At 40.6% G+C, this 26066-nt stretch overlaps 2 protein-coding genes across 2 annotated transcripts; one reads left to right on the top strand and one right to left on the bottom strand.

Moving 5' to 3' along the window:
* Nucleotides 1-5242: 5242 nt before the first annotated feature.
* LOC122054945 (NAD(P)H-quinone oxidoreductase subunit S, chloroplastic-like) lies at nt 5243-5851 on the bottom strand. Its single transcript, XM_042616357.1, has one exon. The coding sequence runs from the start codon at nt 5849-5851 to the stop codon at nt 5243-5245; it is 609 nt and encodes a 202-aa protein (XP_042472291.1).
* Nucleotides 5852-5877: 26 nt separating this feature from the next.
* Nucleotides 5878-7024, top strand: LOC122054944 (multicystatin-like). Its single transcript, XM_042616356.1, has 6 exons — nt 5878-5904; nt 6025-6075; nt 6167-6350; nt 6431-6485; nt 6687-6816; nt 6905-7024. Exons 1-6 carry the CDS (start codon nt 5878-5880, stop codon nt 7022-7024), a joined length of 567 nt encoding a protein of 188 aa, XP_042472290.1.
* The last annotated feature ends 19042 nt before the right edge of the window (nt 7025-26066 follow it).

Raw genomic sequence — 26066 nt, 5'->3', positions numbered from 1 at the left:
AGTGGAGAGGCTATCTTGGAAAAGTCCTCCATGAATTTCCTGTAATACCCAGCTAAACCAAGGAAGCTTCTGATCTCCCTAGCGTTCCTGGGTCTACACCAGTTGTTGACCGCTTCTATTTTGGTAGGGTCCACCTCGATACCTTCTTTAAAAATGATGTGACCTAGAAACGCCACCTGCTCTAACCAGAACTCACACTTTGAGAATTTGGCATAAAGTTGTTTCTGCTGTAGGGCCTGCAGTACTATTCTCAAGTGCGTATCATGCTCCTCTGGGGTTCTGGAATAAATCAGAATGTCGTCGATGAACACGATGACAAATTTGTCAAGGTATTCTCTGAACACCCTGTTCATTAAGTCCATGAAGACTGCAGGTGCATTAGTCACACCAAAAGGCATGACTACAAACTCATAGTGTCCATATCTGGTCCTGAAAGCTGTTCTGAATATATCACTTTCTTTCACTTTCAACTGATGGTATCCAGAGCGCAGGTCTATCTTAGAGAACACTGTTGCCCCCCTTTAACTGATCAAATAGATCATCTATTCTGGGAAGAGGGTACTTGTTCTTAATTGTCACTTTGTTCAGCGCTCTATAATCGATGCACATCTGCATAGATCCGTCTTTCTTCTTAACGAATAACACTAGAGCTCCTCATGGTGAATGACTAGGGTGAATGAAACCTTTGTCAAGCATCTCCTGGAGTTGTTCTTGTAGCTCTTTCAGCTCTGCTGGAGACATCCGGTATGAAGCTTTTGAAATTGGACCGGTGCCAGGAACCAACTCAATTTCAAACTCCACTTCTCGGTTGGGAGGTAGTCCAGGTAGCTCTTCTGGAAATACCTCCGGATACTCACAGACTACCCGAACATCTTCCTGCTTGGGTCCTTTTTATTCTTCTGTATTCACAATGTGTGCAAGGAAACCAGCACACCCTTTAGCTAACATTTGCTGAGCTGTTAGGGAAGAGAGGAATTTCTTGGTCTTTCTCTTCGACACTCCCGTAAACTCAAAGGATGGTTCCCCTTCTGGGATGAAAATCACTTTCCTTCTGCGGCAGTCCACGAAAGAGCTGTACTTACTAAGGAAATTCATACCCAGAATAACGTTGAAATCCTGCATCGCAAGAACTACTAAATTAGCATATAGCTCTCGGTCTGAAATTTTGACTGGTACAGCCCGAAGCCACTAGTTGGGCTTCATGACTTCCCCCAAAGGTAGGGTTGTCAAGAACTTGGAGTTCATGCTCTCTGTAGGCACCTGAAATTCCTTGGCAAAGGGTACTGATACAAAAGAATGGGTTACCCCAGTATCAAATAGTACAGTAGCTACATGCTGAAAAATAACTACTTGACCTGTTACGACCGTGGAGGCACTAGCAGCTTCCTCTTTAGTGAGGGAGAATACTCTGGCACTGGCTGAAACTGGTGGGGCCTCCAACCTTCCTTGACTGAGCTGAGGTCCGTCCAGAGTTGTAAGCATGTAGTGTAACTGAGGCTTGTTCCCGTATTGCGCTGTCTATTGCTGAGATGCTTTGAGCTTGTTAGGACATGCCTTAGCCAGATGCCCTTCTTGACCACACGAATAACATCTAGTCATACCCAAAAGACAGACTCTTGGATGTACTCTCCCACATTTAGGACAGGGAGGGAACTTGGCCTACTTGTTTGTTGAACCTCCCTTTTGGTTGCCTCCTGTATTCCATCGTTTCCTTTTGTTATCTTTGTCCTTCCAGTTCTGCTTGCTTGCCTGGGGTTTCTGACTCCCTGCTGTCATATCCTCTATCTTGACCGACTTGAGCTACGTTTGTTGTGCCTTAATGCTATTCAGATAGTACTAATGCCCCGCTGACCATCTCTTCACCAGTATGTGGTCGGTGAGTTCCACTACTCACGTTAAGTGCTATTTCTGGTCTCAGCATTCGGAGCATCAGTCTGACTCGTTCTTTCTCTGTACTTACTAGCTCTGGGCAGAGACGAGCTAGTCTGTTGAATCTCTTGACTGATTCTTCTACTGGCAGATCACACACCCCACCCTCCTCATTACTGGTCTGTGAGGGCGGGGCGCTACTGGACTACTAACTTTACTTAACTATCCTTGTTCACATGTTGATAGTAATTTCTAAAACTCTCGGAGAACTTAAAACATACAATTAACTAGTAGCGGAAGACTAAATGACTCATCTAATACATTCTTAATAAATGACAATCTTAATAAATTCTTATGCTAGGTCCCAAGGCTTCTATAGTCCAGGCATTATACATCCATCCACACCTCTTTGTCGCCTTCCTTTGCTATAACTTTTCCTTTCCTTTATCTGCAGTAAGAGGAAATACAACTATAAGCAAAATTGCTTAGTAAGCGCTATCTAACTCACAAAACTCGATATGCATGTACATATATCTATAACATGAACTAACTGAATGCTTACTGAAGACTACTAATGTTCATCCAATAGTAAAGGAATCAAACAGGCTGAAATGCAAAACATGCTAGCATAAAAGAAAATTAAACTTGCAGGATTTTAAACTTATGTGAAGCTTGTTTTACTTGTTTAAAAACTTATACTTTAATACTTCAAAATAATAATCAACTTTCTTCTTGGGCCCGACAACTGTACTTGCTATGCGCGCATCCCTAACTAGACCCGAGATAGCTGGTCCCGAATCTAATAGGGTTTACTAGGTTATCTAAACCTAGGGACGACTATGGGAGCCCAACCCAAGGACAACTGAGAGTCCAGCACAGTGCCACTGTTAAAAGTAAAATACTGATTTATAAGCTGATTTATCTTAATTACTTCTTCTTTAAATGTCTTGGCATTTTAACGAGCACTTTGTGTGCCAAAATCCCTAAAGTCTTGACTTTGGGATCTACTTAAGGCCTTGGCCTTTTTCTTTCTTTTCTTTATCTTTCTTATACTTGTTAATACCTCTAATAAAAGAATGCTTCTTTAAAAACTGAAATGTTTAAACAAATTCTAACTTTGAAATGCATAAACAAAAATCTGCATACTATGCTAATCAAAATTCTGCATACTATTTTAATCAAGATCCTGCATTCTATGCTATACTATTTCTGCATAGTATGCAAACATAAATTTTGCACTATAATATTTAACCAAACTGCACTATAATCTTTTTCTTTAAAAACTGTATTATAAGTTCCACCAAAAATCTGCACTATAAATTCCACCAAAAATCTGCACTACAAGTTCCACCAAAAATCTGCACTACAAGTTCCACCAAAAATCTGCACTATAAACTTTAAAGAAATTTGCACCATAAGCTCTTAAGAAATCTGCACTACAAGATCTAAAGAAATCTACTCTAAAGAAATCTGTATTTTAAGCTCTAAGAAATCTGCACTACAAGCTTAATTAAAATCTGCACTATAAGCTTACATAAAAATCTGCACTATAAGCTTGATTAAAATCTGCACTATAGGCTTAATTAAAATCTGCACTATAAGCTTAATTAAAAATCTGCACTATAAGCTTAATTAAAATCTGTACTATAGGCTTAATTAAAATCTGCACAATAAGCTTACATAAAAATCTGCATTATAAGCTTAATTAAAATCTGCACTATAAGCTTAATTAAAAATCTGCATTATAAGCTTAATTAAAATCTGCACTATAGGCTTAATTAAAAATCTGCACTATAAGCTTAATTAAAATCTGCACTATAAGCCTACATAAAAATCTGCACTATAAGCTTAATTAAAATCTGTACTATAGGCTTAATTAAAAATCTGCACTATAAGCGCTTAATTAAAATCTGCAATATAAGCTCTATATAAAAATTTGCATTATAAGCTTAATTAAAATCTGCACTATAGGCTTAATTAAAAATATGCACTATAAGCGCTTCTTATGCTTCGAATTCAAGAAGAACAAAGGTCCGAAACTACTCCTACTGCAGGTGAGAAGCACTTACCTTGCTTCTTGGACTCACAACCGAACAAAAAGGGCTTCTAGGACCTTGGCCGACCGTCGGAGATGATGCCCTAACTCCCTTTCGTTTTCTGCCCGAGCTCCGCCATCGTACGCAGAAGAGAAGGAGAGAATGGTTTAAGTCCCGGGAAAACAGAGCATCAACTTATCCCTTTTTATAACTTAATATTTCTGTTAACTCCTTAAATAAATTCGCTACCTTTTCTAAATAGACAAATCCAACATCAACTTATCCCTTTTATAATATTCTGTTAACTATCTTAAATAAATTCGCTACTTTTTCTAAACAGTCAAATCCAACATCAACTTATCCCTTTTATAATCCAATATTCTGTTAACTATCTTAAATAAATTCGCTATCTTTTTTAAACAGAAAAATCCATTTGCACACCTGGTTAGCCGGGTTTTGATCGAGTCAAAGGTCGTGGGTTCAATTCTCGGCTTGGACATTTGTTTGTCGAAACTTCCTTCGTTTAGTAAATTACCAAACGACCTCCAAAAATTACATAAAAATACTCTAAAAATTTCTAAAAATCCCTAGAATATTTCTATAGCATTTTAAAATATTTTTAAATTACTTTTAGGACTCTAATTGAGGAAATTTGGGTCATTACAGATCACCCTGTCTGAATTCTATAAACTCCTCATAATGTTTATTGGTGATCCGTTGACGAAAGAATTCTTCGTAAAACTCTGTCTCGAAGTCAACCCAGCTCATCTGGTTGGCTGCTCTCTTGCTCTTCACTCTCTCCCACCACATACGGGCATCTCCAGATAGGCAGAAAGAGGCACACTTGACCTTCTCGACTTCTGGCCAGTCAAGAAGCTCCATCACTACAACAAAAACCCTCATAGACATCGGTGGAACAACAACAGTTTTAAGAAAACACCGATGTCTTTGAGTATTTTACACCGGTTTTTCCAAAAATCGGTGTCTATGAGCGCAGATTTTCGCTCATAGACATCGGTTTTTTAGGCGATGTCTATGAGCGCCTTTTTTTCGTTAATAGACACCGATTTTAACAGCGGTTTTTAAAATCCGATGTCTATGATAAAATAAAATAATTTAATTTTTTCACCCATACTTAGCCAAAATTTGCAACACTTCACTCTTCCCTCCAAACCTAAACCTATATCGCACCGTCCACCCATACTTAGCCCTAAACCTATATCGTCGCTACGGCACCACCACTTTCCTCCGGCCATCTCTTTCAGCCCCTCATCTCCCTCTTCTCCTTCTAGCGTACCTGCCTCTCCCGATCAGGATCAAAACCACCTGCTTCGGTCCTAAGAAAAACCGCAGCATAAATGATAGATGCAATTCCCCCCTTCGAAGAGCACACCGGCCTTCCCGTCGGTGACCCTCTGCACGATCCCACTGTACATGTGGAAAGGGTTCTTGGGGTTCTTCACAATCACGATCATCCCCGGCAGGAAAAGGGGAAGCTTGGGGAGCTTCGGCTTCGCCCGCGCCAGCAACACCGCGATGCTCTCCTCGCCGCCCGCCCTTGCCTTTGCCTCGGAAGGAGAGGGGTTCTGCTGGATGAAGTCTTTGAGGCCCTTTTCGCCGCCTGGGAAGCATCCAGTGAGGTCGAAGAGCTCCTTTTCGAAAGCGCCTTCGTCCACGCCGACGGCAGAAGGCGGGGCAGGAGCAAGTGGGGAGGCGAGAGGAGGCAAAGGTGGCTGTTCAATGGTGGTCCGCTGGAGCTCGTGGAGGATGCCTCGCTCGCTGTTGCAGAGGCCGCGGCCACCCATGGTCTCCGAGAGGTCGAGCTTGGCGAAGGGGGTGAAAGTGAAAGAGGAGCGGGTCAGAGGGGTGGCCTGCTGGAGGAAGGTGGAGTTGCGAGAGAGAAGGCGAGGGTTGAGTGTAGTGTGGATGGGAATCGAAGTCGCCATGGATGGATGGATGGATGGATGGATGGATGGAAGGAAGGAAGGAAGGAGATCAGGTGATTCGTCGAGTCGAGCAGGAATGATCGCGAAGGCTGCTGGTTGGAGGAGGTTTCCAGACCACAAAATACTCAATCGCATCGAATGTTTAGGGTAATTACATTTTTTGATCTAACAAGTTAACCTATATCGTCGCTCGCTTCGCCATCGACGAGCACAACAAGAAACAGGTCTCGCACTCCTCCTAATTACTGTTTTTTTTTCTCTCCCAAAATTGGGGCTTTTCTCTAGACCAATGTTTTTCGATCTGTCGATGCGCAGAATGCGCTTATGGAGTTTGCACGTGTTGTGAAGGCGAGGGAGCAGGTTGTCGCTAGAACTCTGCATCACTTGACTGTGGAGGCAGTTGAGGGAGGGGAGAAGAAGCTGTATGAGGCCAAAGTGCGGGTGAAGCCATGGCTTAATTTCAAACAGGTCGAAGAATTCAAGCATGTTGGCGAACAAGGTAAATCTAGCGTCACTTTACTAAACACATTCTTAGTTTTCTTGTACACTGTTGAAGTGAAAAACATTTTGAACATGCAGATGGTAAAGATTCAAACCAAAAAACGCAAGGTCAAAAATATACGAATTTTTCATGGTCTCTTACAGAGATACCTATTAAGTTGCCATTACACTTACATCACACCACATCATAACTCCATTAGATTATCTTTCCTTTTATAAACAAGGAGTCTAAGGATACAAGTATATCGAGCGTCTAGATAAGTGAGATTAGATCGGTCAATATAACACTAGTAAGATTAACACAAATGCATGAACATGATGTTGCTGTTTTCAGTACTGATTGTAATACTGAGCCATCTGCTCACACAATAAATGTGCCCAAATCTGGGAAACTGAAGGACCTTATTCAGGTTCTAGGTGTTGCTTCTTCATTGAGAGACGATGAGAGTCTATTGATTGTTGAGGCATGTTTTTTTAAAACAAAAAAATGTTATATTCAATCAATGAACTTTTGCTTTAGTAATGAATTAACCATTATTGAAGCATCCACAGGTTTATGCTAATTGCATTATCCGTTTTCTGGATGAACCATCAGATTTAATATCCCTGATACCAAAAGATGCTGAAAAATCTCCAGTTGTGATTTTTGCACACCAAAGATTGGAAGAGTGAGCTTTATAATCTCTATTTGTTTTTGCTCCGCGTGTTTTTGAAGTTATTGTTTTCCTATCAAAATCAAATTTCATGTCTGGATATTCTTTCAAGATATTAAGTTTGCAGTAATGCATACAAGACTTTTAGAACTTAAGCTAGTTTCTTGAGGAGAGTAGTTCCACATTGTTTCTATTATTGCATTATTACTCTAACTGACGATGACTGATGGTAACTTACCATTACTTTTGCATACATGGCCTTACAAACATCAAGCTTTATCAATATTTGCTTATTTGGCTATACTAGACTGACATAGTAAGTTTGATAAGTGGAAGGGATTTTCCCTTTCTTCCTCAGTGGTTTCCCAGATTCTTCCATGCATATGTGTTCAACTCCTGTTGATGTTGAGTAATTTGCTTTATCAATGTTAGTTGTGACCTTTTCTGCTCGTAAGATATTTTTGGAGGCATTTAGTTTGCAAAAATCTACTCCATCCAATTAAATGCTATTACTAGAAACAATAATAGAATGCAGATCATCATGAGAAAATACAATCAGAAATAATAAAGATCTGACTAACACGTCTAATCTTGACCTCAGATATTTGGATTCTTAACCTTTCTCTGTACCCATGTTGGACAGCCAACATCTGATATTCCTATTGATCATGTGTAAAAGTATTTAGAAATTACCTTGTCGGAGACTTAGATATTGGCCAAAGTGTTAATACTTCACCAACATCTAGAATGTGATTTCTTTAGTTGAGATACATATTTGTGAATAGAGTTTGATGATACTTTGTCCGTATATGTTTGTTTGACTTTTGCAAATACTTTCTGGAGTTTTTTTGTTGTACCTCTATATTTGTACTTTCTCAGAAAAATGAAAAACAGTACTAGACATGATTTTTGTTTAAAAATTCATGCGGGCTATGAAGAATGCTCCTAAACAAGGAGACAACAACGTTGAACAAACATGTTAACAACATTTTTCATTTATTGATTTAAGTTACTGGTTTGATCAAATTTGGATTTATTATATAGTTGTTTGGGTTTTGTAATCTAACTAATCAAGCTACCTGTCATTGCTTGAAGCTTTCTGACAATCAGTTATGCTTTTATCTTTTTTTTTTATTTCATCTATAAATTATTTGATTCATGTATCTATTATGATTATAAATGTTCTTAATAATCACTTTTCTACTTGTAAATGCTGAAATGTGGTAGCAGTATTTTTCTCTTGTAAATATTCAATGTTTCCATGAGCTCACATTGATGGTTCTAATTGGAGTGGATCATAGTTCCTGTAATTTGATTCAACATATGCTAGTTCCATGTCTCGTTTATGCATGAGTGACTGGTTTCACTCATTTGGTTTATGTTAGCTACATCTATCTTGTTTGGTTCAGTCTTGATCAGTTCCTAATCGTTTCTTCCATAAGTAATCTCATGAATTTATGCATACCAGTGCATTTCAACTCTATGTTAAGGTTTTGATTTACTGGTGCATTTATGCATACCAGTGCATTTCAACTCTCAACTGTTGACACTGATGGATGGGTTGAAGTCGCGTGCTCATGTAATTGTCATTGGGGCTACGATCATGCCAAACACTATCGATCCAGCTCTTAGACGATTCGATAGGTTTGACAGAGAAATTGACATTGGTGTTCCTGATGAGGTTGGCCGATTGGAGGTTCTTCGCATCCATACTAAGGACATGAAGCTATCTGATGATGTATGTGAACATTACCAATTGATGTTACCTTGTTAATAGATATCTTGCAGTGAATGTCTAAGTTATGAAATTTGATTTATTCAATGCAGGTTGATTTGGAAAGGATTGCTAAGGATACTCATGGCTATGTTGGGGCTGACCTTGCTGCTTTATGCACTGAAGCTGCTCTCCAGTGTATCCGTGAAAAGATGGACATAATTGATCTAGAAGATGAATCAATTGATGCTGAGATTCTCAATTCTATGTCTGCTACAAATGAACACTTTAAGATTGCTTTGGGATCTAGTAACCCATCTGCCCTCAGTGAAACTATAAGTCTTTGCTTTGGTAATTGTAATCATTTTCAGTTAGTTTTTTTCCTTCTAAATATGATTATCTACATGAATTTTTAAAATAAATTGTTGCTGCAAGAATTGAAAATGAGAAATTTGACATTGGTGTTCAACTCAAGAAATTAAACTTGTGTCTGGTTGGTAACTTGTGTTTACTGTCATATGTTGATGAATGGCCTAAAAACCACTTCTATTTCTACCTTAAGATATGCTGATAGTTTGTTGGGTTTTGATCAGGTTGTTGAAGTACCAAATGTCAGCTGGGATGATATTGGTGGGCTGGAAAATGTCAAGAGGGAACTGCAAGAGGTAGTTTGCTGGATATGTTTGAGTTTTTATGTCCACCAAGTGTGATTTTTTCTTTGATGGTGATATTCTAGGACTTCTACAGCATGTATATTTCTTCTATTTTTGTTCTTTGCTGTAGTTAAGTAGACCAAATGATACTTTTGTTTGACAGATTAGAACAGTGGATGTTTTAACTCAGAAAACTAGGCATTTGAAGGTGAAAAGTGGTGAGATTAGGGAAATGAAAGGCGCAAGAAGAATGGAGCAGTATAGCAAGTTGAACAGATTCTGATTCTCATAATTTAATGTAGCCTTGGCTTGATTTTTGGCTCACGATGTTCTACCTTGATGTGTACAATATCTATTAGCTTTTGATGTAAAAAGAATATTTGTGTATTTTATGGATACTGTTGTAAGAAGAATATTTATGTAATTTGTGAATATTTGTGTATTTTATGGATACTATTGGAAGAAGAATATTTGTGTATTTTCTTGGATACTGACGGTTTTTCACTGTTTCGGAAATCGAATTTGTGTCGTTAAACAATACTGATATTACATCGGTTTTCCACCGCTGTAAAACCGGTGTCACTAACTAATATTACATCGGTTGTATACCGCTGCCAAAACAGGTGTTATTAACATATAATATTGCATCGGTTTTACACCCGATGTCATTAAGTGATACTGCACTGGTTTTAACCCGATGTCTAAAATGGCAGACCTTTTACATCGCCTTCATAGACATCGGTCGAAAATGTATTAGACACCGGTGGAAAACCGATGTCTATGAGGGTTTTTGTTGTAGTGCATTGTGCTCTCCAGTGTTTTGAACCAAGCCTGGGCATCCCAGGGCTCAGTCGTGCCTGAGAAACTTTCTGGTTTCAACTTCAGCCACTGTATCAGATATGCTTCTTGTCTTTTAGGTGCTGTGGTGACTTCCAAGGTAGCTGGTGGAACTTCAGTCACCACTGGGGTCTCCACATTGATAGTTGGGGAAGTGGGAGGGACTGACTGTCAATTAGCCATCAGATTGACGATCACTTGTTGCTGCTCTGCCACTTGTCTCTGGAGTTGAGCAACAACTTCAGAGAGATTTGGTTCAGTTGTTCTGGGCTCTTCGTTCTCCTGTGCTTGGTCCTCAATACGAGCGGTACGGAGACGTCCTCTTCTTGACATCTAGTCATGTAGAGAGAGAAAACCTGAAATTGTCTCTATACTCTCTAGACATATATATAAAATATAGAAGAACTTTTATCTAGCTTAAGCACATATAAGCAAATATTTCTAAGGATTTCTCTATACTACAAATAATAAGAAAAGGCATACTAAATAAAAGAATTTAAGTACTTTCTTACTTGAAGACGGTAAGGCTGATGCTGATGTGTGTGTGATGCTGGAGAATGGGGATTGTTCTGATACCAACTTGTAACACCCCACCCTCCTCTCTATTAGTCTGTGAAGGTGGGGCGTTACTGTACTATTAACTTTACTCTACTAGTTTTGCTCACATGTAAATATCAATACTTAAAACTCTCAAAAACTCAAAGGATACAATAAGTAACAACTGGAAACATAAATAACTCATCTCAACATTCTACTCAATTATTTGTTCTCAACTAAAACTATATATATTAATCTGAACATGCATGCAACAATAATACAACTCAGATAGCGAAACTAATGTGCATAGCAAATGAAAGGAAGAATTCTAAAACTTAAAATATTCAATGAACAAATCCAGCAACATGAAAGAATAATCCCAACAGTCTAAATACAAAATCTTAATGAATTCTTAAGCAAGGTCCCAAGGCTTCCATAGTCCAGACATCACACATCCATCTCACATCTCCTTGTCACCTTCCTTCACTATAGCTTTCCTTTCCCTTTATCTGCAGTAAGAGGAAAATGCAACTATAAGCAGAATGCTTAGTAAGCGATATCTAACTCACAAAACTCGGATATGCATATGAACAGGAAGAAATCTAAGAACTGAATACTTTAAAAGAAATACTACTCATGCTCATCTAATAGCAAGGAAATCAAAACAGACTGAAATGCTAAACATGTAAAGCTGCTCATCTAATAGCAAATAACAGTAAGGAAAACAAATAACATGCTAGAATAGAAGAAAACTAAACTTGTTGATTTTTAAACTTATGGGAAGCTTATTCCATTTGTTCAAAACTTATACTTTTATACTTCAAAATAATAATCTCTTGGGCCCAGGCTTAATATCATTGTGCGCTCCCTAATAGAAACTGAGGTAGCGAGCCACCAGCCCTACGAGGGTAAAGACCTTGGTCTTACCAGGGTCGAGACCTCGGAAACGGTCACCTGGATTTGTTTAACGACAACCTCGGAAGTCGGGTACTAGCCTCTTCAAGAAAAATACTTGTTACTTATTAATACTTCTTAATAAAAGAATGCCTCATAAATTATACAATAAGCTAAAAGAATAACTATTCATATTCATTGCATAGCACAAACCAAACACTGTATAGCAAGGCTAAAGAAGGTTGTTCGTTGCATATATATATATATATATATACAAAACTGAGACTGAAAATCTATATCTAAAATGCTCTTATGAAATCTGAAACTGACATGCTAAACTAAAAATCTAGAACTGCAGGTTAAATAATCAATAACAAAGGGATCTAGTAGCATGTTAAACAATTGATAACAAAAGGGTCTAATTAAGCCACGGAAATCCAACAGAGCACTCCCAAAAGTAAAGCTATTCATGCCTATTGCATAGCACAAACCAAAACTGCACAGTGATCTCTAAAGGAACCTGCCCGTGCCCCTTTCATAGCACCAACCGAAACTGCACAGCAAGCTCCAAACAAATTAAGCTTCACAGAAATCTCCAAGGCAACTAAACCGTACAGCAAGCTCCAAAACAAATTAAACTTCATAGAAATCTCCAAGGCAACTAAATTGTACAGCAAGCTTTAAATCAAAATCTGAACTTCTAATTACAAGGCCTGAAGAAAACAACCACATGCTTAACCTATACTAATCATCCTCTTTCCTTCTTTGAGGTTCACGGCAGCAAGCACAGAAGCACCGCTTCTTATGGTATGCTTCGAACAGAAACAAGAAGAAATAAGACTCCAATAGCTACTCCTACTGCAGGTTACCGGAATCCCTTGACTCACAGCCGAGATCTACTTCTAGGGCTTCGGAGAAACTCGAAATCTCAACAACTTCTTCACGTCCACGCGTTCTCCTCGACGAGGTGATCACGATGGTGTAGAAGACTCTCCGATTTGGTCCTTGGCCGGCCGCCGGAGACCAACCCTAGCTTCGGCTTTGTTTTCCACCCGAGCACCGTCGTCGCACGCGAGAGAGAGATGAGGAAGAGGTTTAGGTCACGACAAAAATAAAACCTTCCTCTCTTAACTTATCCCTTTTTAATACCTAGATATTCCTATTATCTAATACTGCTTAAATTATTTTCGCCCTCTCTTTGATCAGCACGGCCCTGCTGGGTTCCTGGTCATCCGAAACAATTTAAGACTTTGCTTAACTAGAGGTCTCCGGTTCGATCCTCGGGCCGACCTCTTTTTGCCTTAAATTCGTTTCTTTTGGTAAAAATACCAAACAAACTCCAAAAATTACCTAAAAATACTCTAAATATTTCTAAAAATCTCTAGAATATTTCTAATGCATTTCTAAATATTTTTATGTACTATTAGGACTCGTATGAGGAAATTTGGGTTGTTACAAATTAAATCCATATCAGAGAATGGTAATTGATGCAACAGGTCAGAATTTTATTCTCGAAATGCTTGGTGCAAGTTCTAGTTTTTCGCCAATAGGTGAACAAATGTTTGCTACTAATACATCGCCGTTGGAGGAGCCCGAAGTACCAGGTGTTGATGAAATATATCACAAATTTCATGAAGTGTTGAGTGCCGCAGAGAAACCATATGGGCCAGTTGTGACAGTCAAAATAAATTATCTCTCACTGCAAGACTATTAAATATAAAGGCAAATCATAATGTGTCGCAAGATTGTTTTAATGATTTTGTTCAAGCTTTTGGCGATACGTTGCCACGTGATCACATTTTGTCTCCTGATTTTTACAGTATGAAAAAATTGGTGAATGATTTAGGTCTTCTGGTGGAAAGAATTGATGTTTGCAGAGATGGTTATATGTTATATTGGGGAGATGATGCATATGTAGATGTTTATAAATTTTGTAATCAATATAGTTATAAGACAACCAGAGGGAGTCAACAGCGATGTAAATCATACAGCCAGTTGTTTTGTTTACCTTTAACTCCTAGGTTACAAAGACTGTATGCATCAAAGGTAACTGCGGAACACATGACTTGGCATGCAACTCATCAAACAGAAGAGGGGCTAATGTGTCATCCATCAGATGCAGATGCATGGAAAAATTTTGATAGAACAGATCCAGATTTTACAAAGGAGACTCGAAACATTAGATGATGTCTCTGTGTTGATGGATTTTGTCTCTATGCTGATGGATTTGGTCCATTTGGTAAATCGGGAAGAAATTATTCTTGTTGGACAATTATCTTAACACCGTATAATCTTCCACCTAGGATGTGCATGAAAACGCCTTATATGTTTTTAACATTGGTTGTGCTTGACCCGTAAAATCCAAAAAAGTTAATAGATATTTATATACAACTCCTGATAGCAGAACTTAAACAACTATGGGATGAAGGTATTCCTACATACGATGTTCATTCTAACCAGATGTTTATAATGAAGGTTGCTCTTCTTTGGACCATAAATGACTTTCCAGCTTATGGTATGCTATCAGGTTGGAGTATTGTTGGGATCTTCATATGCCCCATATGTATGGAGAGATCAAAGTCAGTCAGATTGAAACATGGGAAGAAGCCAAGTTATTTTGATAGTCATAGATAATTTTTACCAACAAATCATAATTTTATAAAGAATAAAGATGAATTCACTAAAAATAGGATTGAAAGAACACTTCTGCCATTAAGATTGATAGGTCTAGATATTTGGTACAGAGTGCTTCACTTTTCATCTGTTATTGAAAAGCCACATGATACAACATATGAATATGGGAGTACACATAAATGGACTAAACGGAGTATATTTTGGGATTTGTCATATTGGTTTAGTCATTTGATACATCATAATCTCGATGTAATGCATATTGAGAAGAATGTTTTTGATAATATGATAAATACAGTGATGGATATCAATGAAAAAACAAAAGACAATCTCAATGCAAGAAAAGATATGTGACTCATTTGTAAAAGACCCACTCTTGATGTCGATGAAGATAGCAGGGGACTAAAGCCAAAGGCAGTTTATACATTAAATAAGGATCAGCAACGTGTCCTATGTGAATAGTTGAAATCTTTGAAATTTCCAGATGGGTATGTCTCTAATCTTGGAAGATGTGTCGATATGAAAGAATGCAAGTTAATTGGTATGCAAGTCATGATTGCCATATAATATTGCAAAGACTGATTCCTATTGCTTTTAAGGAACTCTTACGACAATTTGTATAGGGAGCGATTACAGAGGTAAGTATTTTCCTACATGATATTTGCTCAATAGTTTTGAGACGTTTACACATAGAGAAGTTAGAGAGAGGCATTTCAATTATTTTGTGCAATTTAGAAAGGATATTTTTATCCTCTTTTTTTTATTACATGGAATATCTTTTGGTTCACTTGTCATATGAGGTCAAAGTTGGAGGACCTGTCCATTTTCGATGGATGTATCCATTTGAAAGGTAGAATTTTTTTTTCTATACTTCGACTCTTTGAATGCAAAAAAAAAAATACTAATCCTGGATTATATATTAATATTGAATATAATTTGGTATACTACCAACAAATTCTTATATCATTAGAAGAAAAAGGTGAAAAATAAAGCACAAGTTGAAGCCTCTATTGTTAATGCATACATTGTGGAGGAAGTAACGAATTTTGCATCATATTATTTTGAACCTCATGTTCATAGCAAAAGGTGAAGAGCGGGCAGAAATGATGAGGGTCCTATTGATCCAAATTTGAACTCATTTCCAATTTTTAACTACCTTGGTAGACCAAGTGGACCATGTAAACAAAGATACTTAACTAGTAAAGAATGGCGGGCAGCTCAGACCTATAGTTTACTAAATTGTTCAGAAATATCATCATATTACGAGTAAATATATATTTTTATTTTATTTTTTTTAATGTCATAAATTGTTTGTGTAATAATATGTTTTTTTAGTAGGATATTTCAAAACTTATATTCTGAATTGTCAACACAAGAGTCTGATCGATTTTGCGAAGAAGAATTTGCTGCATGATTCAATCATATGTAAGTAAACAAACTATATTTTGTTGATACATATGCATACTTTTAACAATTGGTATTTTGACCTTAGGTTCATGGTAATCAAGCTCACCTTGAGTAAGAATGGCTAATCCATCTATCATGGGGTCCAAAATCATTCATACGCACTTGGCCAGCATATTTCATAAATGGATATAATTTTCATACTCAAGAATATGGAATGGGAAAGAATACCATGAATAGTGGGGGTGTGCGTATCGTCATCCAATGAAGGAGGTGCAAGCAATGATTTTTATGGTTTGTTGGATGAAATTATAGAAGTAGAATACTTAGGGCCACAAATGCAAGTTATATTATTTATGTGTCGCTGGTTTGACCCTGTCAGAGGGATGAAGGTACATCCTCATTATAATTTGGTTGAAATAAATCATAAGAGATTTTATAAGAGATATGAACCATTTGTGTTGGCACAACAAGCAATTCAAGTATTCTATTCTTCATATCCTAGTTTGAAACGTGATAAGATTAATTAGTGGGTTGTTTGTGAAATCAAAGCACAAAAAAAAATTGAGGCACGTTGGGAAAACATTGCATATCAACAAGAGAAAGTTGCAAACACCTTTCAGACTGAGGAATATATTATTCCAACTTTACGAGATCCCAGGGGTATAGTGATGAACGTAGATACAAGTGAAATTGATGATGATGATGATGAGGAGGAGGAGGAGGAGGAGGAAGAGGAAGATGAAGAGGAGGAGGAGGAGGAGAAGGAGGATGATAATGACAATGAGGACTTTAATTTTTGATGATGGGTAAGTTTTGTTAGCTTATTTAAAGGAATTTTCCATATTGTTTTACATTTGTGGTACTAGTTTTTTTACAAACATATTTATCTTTAATATGCAAATTTACCAAACTTATAGCTCACTGAGTTTTTTATATACTATCCCATTTATAATTTTATTCATTTTATCAGTTAATACACTGTATTTGTTCCTACAGGTCATTAGAGGTGACATATCATATTTTATCCCTCTTATTCTATAAGCTTTACGTAAAAATGGTAAGTTTTTAAATGTTCTTTTTTATGCATCAAATTTGCAATTTATTTTATCTTATATTAGAATTTTCAACATATATTTTGACGTGGTGGACGTAGATGAAGATCACAGGATTAGATAGATTCATCACCTGCCAGTGTACCTGTGTCACCCCCTGATCAGGCAGGACCATCTCATGTACCTTCTCCACCGGCTTCATATTCGCCGTCGCCAGTACCATCGCCCGTGTAGTTGCTGGTACCCACAGATCTTCCTGACTCTATAAGAAACTCATTTGCTAAGTTTAGGAATGATAGAGCTTTTTTAGTCCCCATCGGAGATCCATAAATACTATAAAATATTTTATGTTTTTATCTATGTTAATCATTTAATATCATTTGTTTGTAATTTAATATAGATTTGAAAATCCTGTACAAGTTGTTCACGAAATTAATAGAATTGTGAATAACCATTGGGGAGGAGAATCAATGACATATTCAAGCACTCCACCGGCCACAAAATAACTATGGTGGAGCGAGTTCAAGGTATATTTTCTTGAGCTTAACTCAAATTTAAAGAGAATATATAATAAATTATTTTTCTCCATTTCAGCGGTTAAATAATTGAGACCTGAATGATGGAATGGAGATCCACAGAATATTTAAAAAGAAATGTGGCGATCACATCAGACATGTATTAAGTCACGCCAAGAGTCGGGGAAAAAAAGCCAAACTTCATCATTGAAGAAAATTGGGAGAGGATCACCAACTTTTGGGCAACGGAGAAGAGTAAGCAAAGTAGTAACCTAAATAAAATGAATCAATCTTACAGTTCTGGTGACTCATCTGCTATATATGCGGGAGGCTCCATTAACATAGATGAGCATAAACAGAGATTGATAATTTTTAACTCTTACAATAATTTTTTATCTATATCAAAATTATTTCATTATTTGTAATCATGTTTTTTTCAGACCAAGGAGATGGGGAAGGAGCCCTCTTTCATTGATACTTTCACCCACACTTTTAGGAAAAAAGATAAGACTTGGAGTGGGGCGAGAGCAAAAGCAGTAAAGGTTGGAATTATTATTTATTTGATCTTAATTTATGATTTAGATTTTAGTAGTTAAGTACCTTCGCTATCTTAATATTATATGTGTTTCTATTATATCTAATCAATATCTTATGTCTTTTAAAAAATAAAAAAAATATGATGAACTCGAGCTAGCCCAAACATGCTCACAAGCTCACAAGCTGGTGGTGTCGATAGTCAGGGGTCTGAGGACTCTGTTGGCAATAATTTGAGTTTATGGTTGGAGGCCAGTGGAGGACCAAAAGGAGGAAGGATATTGGGGACGAGTTCCTTAAGCATAACCCAAAGAATAGTTGGAACATCTTCCTCCTCACCAGCACTTACGACCCAAGTAAATAACTTGACTGAAGAGGTTAGTAATTTGAAGGAAATATTATCAAAAAAGACCTAGAAAGGACGCAAAGAGACCTAGAAAGGGCGCAAATGGAACAAGATATGAGAGAGTTGCGCCGACAACAAGATTTTATCATGTGACACCTTCAGTTGAGCTACGCTCTAAGTTAGATTCCTCCGCATGACGATGATGATGATGGTGGCGATGATAACGATGATGGTGGTGATGGTTGTTCATGATTTTAATTATGTATGATGATTATTTGTCTCATAATTAGTATTTTAAACATTAATCCATGGCTTGTTAACTTTTCTAATTTTTATTTTAATTAATATTGTTCATTTTGTTTTAACAGGGTTGGTGAGGTGAAATATATGTCGGAGAAAAAAGTAAGTATTAAGTAACACACCCTTAGTTGAACATGTTATACTTTTAATTTTATTTATTTATTTTTTTATCAGTTGCATTTGAAAAGTTAAATAAGAGTATCATTCTTTTTATAAATTTGTTTAAATTTGCTACTACTGCATTATTAGTTCAAATTTTGAATTATGATTAGAGTTTGCCTAGCAACTAAGTAACCATGAGTACTAAAAGACTAGTATCAACTAATTGATCTTGACTAGTTTGTGTTTTCTTCATTTGAGATATTTTCATATAATAGGAATTTTAAGAATGCATCTCATGCTCTCTATGTCAGATGGAAATAGGATATTTGTAGCTATTATTTGATATGGTGAAATATGTTGTATCATAACAATTTGATGTAGTAAAATAGGTTGTATCATATTTAGAATACTTGTAATTAGCTTCAAGGTACTTCTTATAATTTAATTTACCATTGCTATAAAATGGATGGTTCATACTAGCTTCAAGGTGCTTCTTACCATTTAATTTACTGTTGCTATAAAATCCTGATTAATGCTCTCAATATTTTTTTGATTAAATAATTATGAGTCATTTTGGTATTAATTGTATAGAAATTTTTATTTTCTCATTGCAAAGTTAAATTATTGTCTAATTATGGGTTGTTATAAATACTACCATACTTTCTTCTTCCAATTTAAAAGGGAGTACATGATATTGGTAAACTTATGAATGTTAAGTAGATTATGCCCCTACATTTTTTACTCGATTCTCTTTGTTTCCCTTGGTTCTAGTTTATTTATCATCATAGGTTGTCACTTAGTATCTTAAATTACTACTCTGTAGAGTGAGTCCTTACCATTATTGCAACGAATCTGCCTACATAAAGAGGGCCTACATAAATAGGGTCATTATTGTAACCAATCTAAGTACATTAAAACTATAGTTCGATTATTTGCCTTTTGTTTCACTACTCAATATAATCCCATTAATACTGTTATCACCCTCTACATCTTCTATGTGTGTTTAAGATCTGCAAATACTAGGGCTACTGGTTGGATATGTTTTTATGCCTACAATACAATTTATACAACATCCTCAAGTACCAAGCCTCAAATTTGTGGTGCCACACTCCCATGCAAGCAAACTAATTATTAGACTGTTAGAATTTAAGTAATTATCTTTTTAGTTACAAATGATCTGCTTTATTTTTTTGTTTTCATGCAGGATGATCCTGCCCGAAAGCTGAATCAACGGACACTGGGCACGTGGCGCTAAAAATCGAGAGACGAGCCGGCGTCTATAAACCCTCCGAGCGGAAGACCGTCGAGCTCCGACGTTAAAAATTGAGGGACAAGCCGGCGTCTATAAACCCTCCGAGCGGAAGAGGACAATAAGGACGGCAAGTGTCCAAGGAATTGTTAGTACCCGATCCGCTCGGCTCTATAATCAAAGGTACTTGTTGGTATCTAGCCAACGATCTCTACTAAGGGGAACGTTACATATTTAACGAACGACCGGCATCTAAGTGTGATAAAAGGCGGGCGGTCGGCACACAGATAAACTTCCATTCGAGATATCATATCAAAGAAACAGCAAGCAAAAGGAGATTTACATTAAAGAAAATAAGGCCGAGCAGCCAAATTACAAAAAGGGGGTAGTTTGTAGCCGAACGGCTAGATTACATTTAAGCTCTACTCTAAATAATCATAAAGATCCGTGGGGATATTGTTAAGGAGCGCCACTTGATCTGCAGTCGGGAGGGCGAAGGACTCGGGAAGTTGCCCCTTGGACTTTAAATATGCGGTGGTGGTGGTCATGGCGAGGTCAAAGGCAGTATACATCCGCTCGCAAACCTTCTCTGAAAATTCGGGCGAGCGGATGTAATTCTTTCTCAGGGCGGTGACCCGGCTCGTCTCTTGATTTTTAACGTCAGAGCTCGACGGTCTTCCGCTCGGAGGGTTTATAGACGCTGGCTCGTCTCTCGATTTTTAACGTCGAAGCTCGACGGCCTTCCGCTCGGAGGGTTTATAGACGCCGGCTCGTCTCTCGATTTTTAACGTCGGAGCTCGACGGTCTTCCGCTCGGAGGGTTTATAGACGCCGGCTCGTCTCTCGATTTTTAACGTCGGAGCTCAACGGTCTTCCGCTCGGAGGGTTTATAGACGCCGGCTCGTCTCTCGATTTTTAACGTCGGAGCTCGACGGTCTTCCGCTCGGAGGGTTTATAGATGCCGGCTCGTCTCTCGATTTTTAACGTCGGAGCTCGACGGTCTTCCGCTCGGAGGGTTTATAGACGCCGGCTCGTCTCTCGATTTTTAACGTCGGAGCTTGACGGTCTTCCACTCGGAGGGTTTATAGACGCCGGCTCGTCTCTCGATTTTTAACGTCGGAGCTCGACGGTCTTCCGCTCGGAGGGTTTATAGACGCCGGCTCGTCTCTCGATTTTTAACGTCGGAGCTCGACGGCCATTAAGGCTAATTTTGCCACTGCCATTCGGCAAAGCTATTTGCCATCCTTTAATTATTTCTGCTTCCTGCATTACCAGGACATAGGCGGCCAAAACATATATAAAATTACATCAGCGCACCTCTCACCTAGCTCGGTACGGCTGGAGATGATTCGCGCTCCATGGTCGATCTAGCTGCCGCCCGTCTTCATCCTCCAAATAATAAGCACCTGAACGAAGCTTCTCGATGATTTTGAAGGGGCCTGCCCAAGGAGCTTCTAGCTTGCCGACGTCGCCGACCGGCTTTACTTTCTTCCAGACAAGGTCGTCGACCTGGAATGATCTGGGGATTACGCGCCGGTTGTAGTTTTGTTTCATCCGTTTCCGGTACGCCATTAGCCTGACGGACGCCTTGGCTCGCTCTTCATCAACAAATCCAGCTCCATGTTCCTCCGCTCGGCGTTGCCATCATCATAATTCTGGATCCGGACGGACTCGACGCCGACTTCGACAGGAATCACCGCTTCGCCGCCGTACACCAGATGGAAAGGTGTGACGCCCGTTCCTTCCTTTGGGGTCGTTCGGATGGCCCATAGGACGCCCGGCACTTCATCCACCCAACTTCCTCCCAGATGGTCGAGCCGGGCGCGCAAAATACGAAGAATTTCCCGATTGGCTACTTCGGCTTGACCATTGCTTTGGGGGTATGCCACGGACGTGAAGTGTTGCTCAATGCCATAACTTTTGCACCAATCTTCGAGCAACTTTCCAGTGAATTGTCGTCCGTTGTCGAAAACAAGTCGGCGAGGGATGCCGAACCGGCAGATAATATGTTGCCAGATAAACTTCTTGACCATCTGCTCGGTGATCTTGGCTAGCGGCTCGGCCTCCACCCACTTAGAAAAATAATCGACCGCCACTAGTAGAAATTTCCGCTGCCCGGTCGCCATGGGAAATGGACCCACAATATCCATTCCCCATTGGTCGAACGGACAGGACACAGTAGCTGCTTTCTTTTCCTCAGCCGGTCGGTGTGAGAAATTATGATACTTTTGGCAAGAAAGGTACGTCGACACGGTCCGAGCGGCGTCTGCTTGTAAGGTTGGCCAGAAGTATCCGGCCAGCAGGATCTTCTTAGCCAGCAATCGTCCGCCCGGATGCCCTCCGCACGATCCTTGATGTACTTCTTGGAGGATGTATGCCGAGTCTTCCGAGCTTACGCATTTCAATAGCGGATGGGAGAAAGCCTTCTTGTATAATTGATCTCCAATGAGTGTGAACCGGCCGGCTCTCCTCCTTAACAGCTGGGCTTCATTCCGATCGGACGGTGTAGCGCCCGAGTGTAGAAACTCCATGATGGGTGTCCTCCAGTCGTTCGGAAACGTGAGGCTCTCCATCCGGTCGACGTGCGCCACCAAAGATACTTGTTCAATTGGCTGCTGGATGGCGACCGGCATTATTGAACTTGCGAGTTTGGCTAACTCATCGGCTGCTTGGTTTTCCGCCCGGGGTATCTTTTGTATAATGACCTCTCTAAAGTCGGCTCTGAGCTTTTCGAATGCTTCCGCATAGAGTTTGAGCCGCGCGTTATTAATTTCAAAGGTGCCAGAGAGCTGCTGAGCGGCTAGTTGAGAATCCGAGTGAAGCATCACCCGACCGGCCCCAACATGTCGGGCGGCCTGTAAGTCGGCTATAAGGGCTTCATACTCTGCTTCATTATTCGTAGCTCTATAATCAAGCCGGACGGATAGATGCATCTTTTCTTCTTGGGGAGAAAGCACTAATACACCAATACCGCTCCCGAGCCGAGTGGCCGATCCGTCCACAAATATCTTCTACATGACTTCGGGTTCTGGCCTTTGTACTTCGGTGACAAAATCCGCCAAGGACTGCGCCTTTATCGCCGATCGGGGTTGGTATTGGATGTCGAATTCGCTTAACTCCGTTGTCCATTTGATGAGCCGTCCGGACGCTTCTGGGTTCAATAGCACTCTTCCCAATGGACTATTCGTCCGGACAATGATGGTATGAACCAAGAAATAGAGACGGAGGTGCCGAGCGGCGAGGACCAAAGCGAAAGCTAGCTTCTCGAGCCTAGTGTAGCGAGATTCAGCATCTTTTAAAATATGGCTCAGAAAATATACAGGCTCTTCTCCGATCGCCCTCACTAGTGCCGAGCCGACTGCTTGCTCAGTTGAAGATAAATAAATACAAAGTGGCTCACCCATAGTTGGTTTGGCTAGCACAGGCAGAGAGTTCAGGTGTGCCTTCAGATCTTCAAACGCCCTATCGCATTCTTCGTCCCAGTGAAACTTAGTGGCTTTGCGTAAGATTTTGAAAAAATGGGAGACTCCGATCTGCGGTCTTTGAGATGAATCTGGACAATGCTGTTATCCGACCGGTCAAGCGCTGTACTACCCTCTGATTTCTCGGGGGCGGCATATCTTGTAATGCTTTCACTTTGCTGGGATTTGCTTCGATGCCCCGCTCAGTCACTATGTATCCCAAGAAACGCCCGCCTTTTGCTCCGAACAGGCACTTCTGAGGGTTTAGCTTGACTCTATATTTTCGTAGCGTTTGGAAAGTTTCCTCCATGTCTTCGAAGAGATCGGCCGCTCGGACGGACTTGATGAGAATGTCATCCACGTATACTTCAAGATTTCGCCCGATCTGCTCCTTGAACACTTTGTTCATCAGACGCTGATATGTGGCTCCCGCGTTCTTCAATCCGAACGGCATCACATTATAGCAATAGGTGTCGTCGGCTGTAACGAAACTGACCTTTTCTTGATCTTCTCGGGCGAGCGGCACTTGATGATAGCCTTGGTAAGCGTCGAACATACATATCAACTCGCAGCCAGCTGTGGAGTCCACCAGTTGATCGATCCGAGGTAGAGGATAAAAGTCTTTCGGGCAAGCTTTGTTGAGATCCCGAAAATCTATGCATACTCTCCATTTATTGCCTGGCTTGGAGACTAGTACCACGTTCGCCAGCCAGCTAGGGAACTGGACCTCGCGTATGTGGCCGGCCTCCAAGAGTTTCTCGACCTCCGACCGGATGATTGCATTCTGTTCGGCGCTGAAGTCCCTCTTTCTCTGCTTCACCGGTCGAGCGTCATGTCAGACGTGGAGCTCGTGCTGCGCTATACTCGGTGAAATTCTGGGCAGCTCATGCGTTGACCAGACGAAAACATCACGGTTTCTCTGGAGGCATTTGATCACTTCCTCTTTCTGGTTGGCCTCCAGATCGGCCGCAATGAACGTTGTGGCCTCCAATCGAGTCGGGTGAATCTGCACTTCCTCTTTTTCTTCATAAACCAAAGAGGGAGGTTTTTCAGTTATAGCGTTCACCTCGATTCGTGGCGCCTTCCGAGCGACATTGGCTTCAGCTCGGACCATCTCGACGTAGCACCGCCGAGCTGCCATTTGATCTCCTCGTACTTCTCCCACCTTGTCTTCTATTGGGAACTTGATTTTCTGGTGGAAGGTGGAGACGGCCGCTCCGAACTCACTTAGAGCCGGTCGTCCCAATATGACATTGTACGCCGACGGAGAGTCCACGATGACGAAGTTTGCCGTCCGCGTCCTTCTGAGCGGCTCTTCTCCCAGCGATATGGCCAGCCGGATCTGTCCGATCGGCTGAACTTCATTGCCCGTAAACCCGTAAAGGGGGGTTATCATGGGCAGCAGCTCGGCTCGGTCAATTTGTAGTTGATCGAAGGCCTTTTTGAACATGATGTTGACTGAGCTTCCTGTGTCAATAAAAACGCGGTGTATTGTGTAATTGGCTATTACCGCTTTGATGAGAAGAGCATCTTCGTGGGGGACTTCAACTCCTTCCAAGTCCCTGGGCCCAAAACTGATTTCGGGTCCACTTGCCCGTTCCTGGCTGCAGCCGACCGCATGGATCTGGAGCTGCCGAATGCTCGCCTTCCTTGCTCGGTTAGAGTCGCCTCCGGTCGGCCCGCCAGCAATAATGTTGATCTCGCCTCGGGAAGTATTACTTCTATTTTCTTCTTCCCGAGCGGACGGTCGGGGCCATTCCCTAGACATCCGGAGATTCTCCCGCCTCGGAGAGCGATGTCGCTCGGGAGTCTGTTGGTGTCGCCTATCAACTATCGCCCGATCGGCTTCACGAGGCCTCTATCGCCTGTTGGCTGATGGCGATCGATGACTGCCACTCCTAGGGACGGGGTGGGCGATGAGAGGAAGACTCCGGCAATCCCTGGTGTTATGTGTGTCCGTCCGGTGGAAGGAGCAGAACATTGGGGTCCATTTCTTCTTTGGCTTGGGCCGAGCGGCAGCTACCTCTTGCATGTGGGACCTATCATGGGGGGAGTGGATTGCTTCGGCCCTCTGGGTGGCTGATGAGCAACGTGCGGCTTCCGTTCGGTAGGAGGAGCCCGCTCGGTTGGAGTTTCTTTTTTCCGGGCCGCTTGGGCTTCCTCCACGTTGATGTATTCGTTGGCCCGGTGTAGCATGTGGTCGTAGTCCCGGGGCGGCTTCCGAATGAGTGATCGGAAGAAATCCCCATCCACGAGGCCTTGTGTCAAGGCATTCATCATGGTCTCCGAGGTGGCCGTTGGAATATCCATGGCCACTCTGTTGAACCGCTGGATGTAGGCTCGGAGCGATTCGCGGGCTTCCTGTTTGATGGCAAACAGACTAACACTGGTTTTTTGATAGCGCCGACTGCTTGCGAAGTGGTGGAGGAAGGCCGTTCGGAAGTCTTTGAAACTTGAGATAGATCCGTCCGACAATCTCCGAAATCACCGTTGGGCCGATCTCGAGAGGGTGGTAAGAAAAACTCGACACTTCACTCCATCTGTGTACTGATGAAGAGTGACCGTGTTGTCGAACTTACCCAAATGATCATCCAGATAGGTGGTTCCATTGTACTCACCGATCACTGGAGGCACATAATACTTGGGCAAGGGGTCTCGTAGAATAGCCTCTGAAAATTGACGGTTGATCCGCTCGGGAGAGGCTTCCGTTCGGGGGGCTTTCCCTTTTTTATCTCGTCTTGGCATTTCATCTGAAGAAGATCCCCGATCACGATTAGTTGCTGCGGCTTCAAGAGTGCGGAATAGGGCCTGATGGAATGCAACTGTGGCC

The sequence above is a fragment of the Zingiber officinale genome, chromosome 3B, assembly GCF_018446385.1.
Source record: "Zingiber officinale cultivar Zhangliang chromosome 3B, Zo_v1.1, whole genome shotgun sequence".
NCBI classification, from domain to species: domain Eukaryota; kingdom Viridiplantae; phylum Streptophyta; class Magnoliopsida; order Zingiberales; family Zingiberaceae; genus Zingiber; species Zingiber officinale.
The sequence above is the reverse complement of the archived record's forward strand: the minus strand, read 5'-3'. Positions and strand labels throughout refer to the sequence as shown.